The following is a 5,000-nucleotide window of genomic DNA, read 5'->3' as shown; positions in this document are numbered from 1 at the left end:
GGGGGGTCTGCTACCGCTCACCCGCAAGGGGGGGGGGGACATGTGAGAGAGAGAGAGAGAGAGAGTGGGAGAGAGTAGGGGGGAGAGAGTGGAGAGGGAGAGAGAGAGAGAGAGTGACTGGGAGAGAGTAGGGGGGAGAGAGAGAGAGTGAGAGAGAGTGGGAGAGAGTAGGGGAGAGGGAGAGAGAGAGTGACTGGGAGAGAGTAGGGGGGAGAGAGAGAGAGTGGGAGAGAGTAGGAGAGAGAGAGTGAGTGGGAGAGAGTAGGAGAGAGACAGAGAGTGAGTGGGAGAGCGAGAGACAGAGTGGGAGAGAGAGAGAGAGTAAGCAAGTAAGCATGAGCGAGCGACAGAAAAGCTGTAGTAGATCGTGCGTTGTTGAGCAAGGAGCTGTCCGGTGTGGAAGGTGCTGAATGTGCTTTCACATCTCATTGGTGCGCACTGAGAACCGCCCCCCCCCCCCCCATCACCGGCCCCCCAGCTCAGAGGCTGAGTCTTTCTACATCTGACTTTGTTGGAGCCGCAGGATCCCCAAAACTTCTCCAAACTGCAGTGGGACCCCTGCCACGGGACCCTGTCGCTCTGCTCGGTCCAGCTGAGGGGGGTCTGTGGCGGGACGGCTGGGAGTTTGGGGGCTGTACCGGGACGGTGTCGGGATGGCGGGATGCTCTCTCCGCTGTACACAGGGGCTGCTCAAGTTCCTGCACACACTGCAGCGTCTTCTCTCCGGCACCCTCAGCAAAGGTACCGACTGCACACTGCTCTCTCTCTCCTCATCCCTCCCTCCCTCTCTCTCTCTATCTCTCTCTCTCCTCATCCCTCTCCCTGTCTCTCTCTTTCTCTCTGGTCCCCTCTGTCTGTCTCCTTCTCCCTCCCTCTCTCTCTCTCTCTCTCTCTGGCGGGATCGTACTGAGGTATTTTCTGTCTGCAGAGAGGTAGAACAGGAATGAAAGGAGAGTCGGAGGAAGCAAGGTTTCTCTATCCCTCCATCTGTGAGTGTGAGTGTGTGTGTGAGAGTGTGAGTGTGTGTGTGAGTGTGAGTGTGAGTGTGTGTGTGAGTGTGAGTGTGTGTGTGTGTGTGTGTGAGGGGTAGTTTTATGTTGAGCAGCTGCATATCGACTTGGGAAAAGCAAAGGGAGTTTTCTTGCCATGTGGCTGTTTTGTATTCTAAGAGTGTGTCAGTACACTTTGTGTCTGTATTCTAAGAGTGTGTCAGTACACTTTGTGTCTGTATTCTAAGAGTGTGTCAGTACACTTCCTGTGAAGTCAGAAAGTATGATTATCCACAGGGCTTGATTTATCCGAACTCAACACCAATACCTCCCACACACACACACACACACACCCTCCTTCAGCAGAGAATTCTGTGTGTGTGTGTGTGTGTGTGTGAGAGAGAAATTGACTGTTGCTTCACATTTCCCTGTTTTACTTTTTTGGTGACATGAGTTTTTCTCAGGATGTGTCCCTGTGGGCCACCGTACAGCTGAGTGGCTCAGAGAGAGAGACCGCAGCCCTGACCAGTGCAGTTTGCAAATTTATTATCTGTATCGTTTACACATTCTAAATAACTAACTCAGTCCTCTCTCTCTCTATCTCTCTGTTCCCCTCTGCCTGTCTCCTTCTCCCTCCCTCCCTCTCTCTCTCCCTCCCTCTATCACCCTCTCTTGCTCTCTGTACCTCTACAGTACATTCATAATTTATCTGAGCAGGATATATAATTGATTTGCCAGATGAATTATCCTCAACTGGGGGAAGGGTAACCCCTCCACATCTACATCTGATCAGGGTGTGTGTGGCAGCTATCCCATAATTCACTGCTGCACGCTGGGTTGACACAGTGTCTTCAGAAGCTGTGCTGTGGTCTTTCCCCCACGCAAACTCATACATTTAAGCATCTATAGACACAAAGACCCCAGTTTATCTGGATCAGTTCTGCTTAAAACAATGAATGAAGAGAGAGAGAGGATACTCTCTCAGTCAGTATTCTCTCTGTCAGTACACATGCTCAGTCAGTACAAACGCTCAGTCAGTACATACGCTCACCACGTCACACACACATGCACACGCACACACACACTCACACACACACACACACAAACACATACCATGCATGCACACACACACTCGCACACACTTACACGCACTCACACACCACACACATGCACGCACACACCACACACACACACACACACACACAAGGGAGAGAGGATGAAAGAGGAGTCGAGAGAGAAAGAGACAGAGGGTGACAGAGAATTGAATCATGGTGATAAAGTGAGCTTGCTGTTTTAAGTGCCGCATGCTCTCTCTCTTCCTCTGTGCTAGAGGAGCTCTGTCCTGTGGACCCAGCCCCCCTCCACGCATGCACACAATAAACCATCTGCTTTACAACTTACAGAAGGAGGCTTGAGCAAATCTACATCTCTCCGGCTGTATTGGCTGTAATCCTGTAACTGGACTGCTGATCTAGGATCAGTTTAGCATTTAGCTATAGAATACCGCACTACTGCTCTACACCCTGTGTATGGGCTGAGTTATACCACACTACTGCTCAACACCCTGTGTTTGGGCTGAGTTATACCGCACTACTGCTCTACACCCTGTGTTTGGGCTGAGTTATACTGCTCTACACCCTGTGTTTGGGCTGAGTTATACGTCTACACCTGTTGCTTTATACTCCTACACCCTGTGTTTGGGCTGAGTTATACGCCTACACCCTGTGTTTGGGCTGAGTTATACTCTCGCTTACACCTGCGTTTGGGCTGAGTTATACTGCTCAAACCCTTGTTTGGCTGATTATACTGCTCTACACCCTGTGTTTGGGCTGAGTTATACCGCACTACACCCTGTGTTTGGGCTGAGTTATACCGTACTACTGCTCTACACCCTGGTTTGGGCTGAGTTATCTACTAGCTCTACACCCTGTGTTTGGGCTGAGTTATACTGCTCTACACCCTGCGTTTGGGCTGAGTTATACCGTACTACTGCTCTACACCCTGCGTTTGGGCTGAGTTATACTGCTCTACACCCTGTGTTTGGGCTGAGTTATACTGCTCTACACCCTGTGTTTGGGCTGAGTTATACCTCACTACTGCTCTACACCCTGCGTTTGGGCTGAGTTATACTGCTCTACACCCTGTGTTTGGGCTGAGTTATACTGCTCTACACCCTGTGTTTGGGCTGAGTTATACTGCTCTACACCCTGTGTTTGGGCTGAGTTATACCGCACTACACCCTGTGTTTGGGCTGAGTTATACCGTACTACTGCTCTACACCCTGTGTTTGGGCTGAGTTATACTGCTCTACACCCTGTGTTTGGGCTGAGTTATACTGCTCTACACCCTGTGTTTGGGCTGAGTTATACCGTACTACTGCTCTACACCCTGTGTTTGGGCTGAGTTATACCGCACTACACCCTGTGTTTGGGCTGAGTTATACTGCTCTACACCCTGCGTTTGGGCTGAGTTATACTGCTCTACACCCTGTGTTTGGGCTGAGTTATACCGTACTACTGCTCTACACCCTGTGTTTGGGCTGAGTTATACCGTACTACTGCTCTACACCCTGCGTTTGGGCTGAGTTATACTGCTCTACACCCTGCGTTTGGGCTGAGTTATACTGCTCTACACCCTGCGTTTGGGCTGAGTTATACTGCTCTACACCTTGTGTTTGGGCTGAGTTTAATTACATTCTCTATCATATATGATCCAAAATCAATGCTAAATTTATTTCTCTGAACTCTGGATATTTTCATGAAACCACATTTTCTCATTTGTCTGTGTACCTGTTACCGTTTCTGCAGCGTAAGATAAGGTAAGACTTTGACTCCAGGCTCTGATTTTGTGTTCATTAATACACTCTCTAACTCTGTGATGGTAGGAGATTGAAGATGACATTCTGCATTGCCAGTTAATTTTTAAATTGCCACTTTTAATTTTTAAATCATTTTTCCTCTGTCCTTATATAATCTCCTTCCTCTCTCTTTCTCTCTCTCTCTCTCATTCATCCTTGCTGAAGGGATGCGCAAGCGTGTGAGTGTGTGAGTGTGTGTGTGTGTGAGTGTGTGAGTGTGTGAGTGTGTCTGCACACGCGCATGCATGCATGCACAAGTGTTTGTGTACATGTCTGTGCATGTGCGTGTGTGTGTGTGAATGTGTGTGTGTGTGGGTAAGTGTATTTTTACAGAATCAGATTAGTACTATCATACTTACTTGAGTATCTGGATGGTAATGATCAGTTGTTAAGCTTTAGATCTGTGGGGTTCTTATGTGAAATATTTGGAGATCCTGCCCCCTTCTGGACACAGTGTGGCATAGCTTTTTTCTTCCTTCATTTCTGTTTGCTGTTGTAGGGCTAATCCTGGGGGCCACGGTGCCTGTACGGTCACTCTACCCTGGTCCTGGGGGCCACAGTGTCTGTAGGGCTACTCTGCTCTGGCCCTTTAGGGCCACAGTGTCTGTAGGGCTACTCTACCCTGGTCCTGGGGGCCACAGTGTCTGTAGGGCTACTCTGCTCTGGCCCTTTAGGGCCACAGTGTCTGTAGGGCTACTCTACCCTGGTCCTGGGGGCCACAGTGTCTGTAGGGCTACTCTACCCTGGTCCTGGGGGCCACAGTGTCTGTAGGGTTACTCTACCCTGGTCCTGGGGGCCACAGTGTCTGTAGGGCTACTCTACCCTGGTCCTGGGGGCCACAGTGCCTGTAGGGTTACTCTACCCTGGTCCTTGGGGCAACAGTGTCTGTAGGGCTACTCTACCCTGGTCCTCGGGGCAACAGTGTCTGTAGGGCTACTCTACCCTGGTCCTAGGCACCAGGTCCAGAGGGGGTTCAGAGGGGGTTCAGAGGGTTCATCCTCGTCAAACGAGGATAGTCAGATCTCATGGACTGTGGTCACGGTTTTGGCCCTGCAGGATTTTTGATAGCATGGTTAGGACAGGCCTCTTTAAAAGTGAAAATATTTCTGAGAGAGAAAACAATGTGGACCTCGTTTGCGTCCGTCTGGCCTCGT

General features: G+C 49.9%; 1 protein-coding gene across 5 annotated transcripts in view; it reads left to right on the top strand.

Moving 5' to 3' along the window:
• The window catches only part of kcnip1b (Kv channel interacting protein 1 b), a 47,171-nt gene that overhangs the window by 11,676 nt on the left and 30,495 nt on the right, over positions 1 to 5,000 (top strand). For 3 of the 5 annotated variants that reach the window (XM_064353078.1, XM_064353079.1, XM_064353080.1), the window contains one exon: positions 524 to 741. The exons of the other annotated variants lie outside the window; for them this stretch is intronic. In XM_064353078.1, coding sequence (XP_064209148.1) covers positions 654 to 741 — 88 coding nt within the window. In that variant the 5' untranslated portion in view covers positions 524 to 653. The remainder of the gene's footprint in view (positions 1 to 523; positions 742 to 5,000) is intronic. 5 annotated transcript variants of the gene reach the window in all.

Source organism: Anguilla rostrata, chromosome 9 (genome assembly GCF_018555375.3).
Source record: "Anguilla rostrata isolate EN2019 chromosome 9, ASM1855537v3, whole genome shotgun sequence".
Taxonomy (NCBI): Eukaryota; Metazoa; Chordata; class Actinopteri; order Anguilliformes; family Anguillidae; genus Anguilla; species Anguilla rostrata.
Note: the sequence above shows the minus strand (reverse complement) of the source record. Positions and strands in the feature narration are given on the sequence as shown.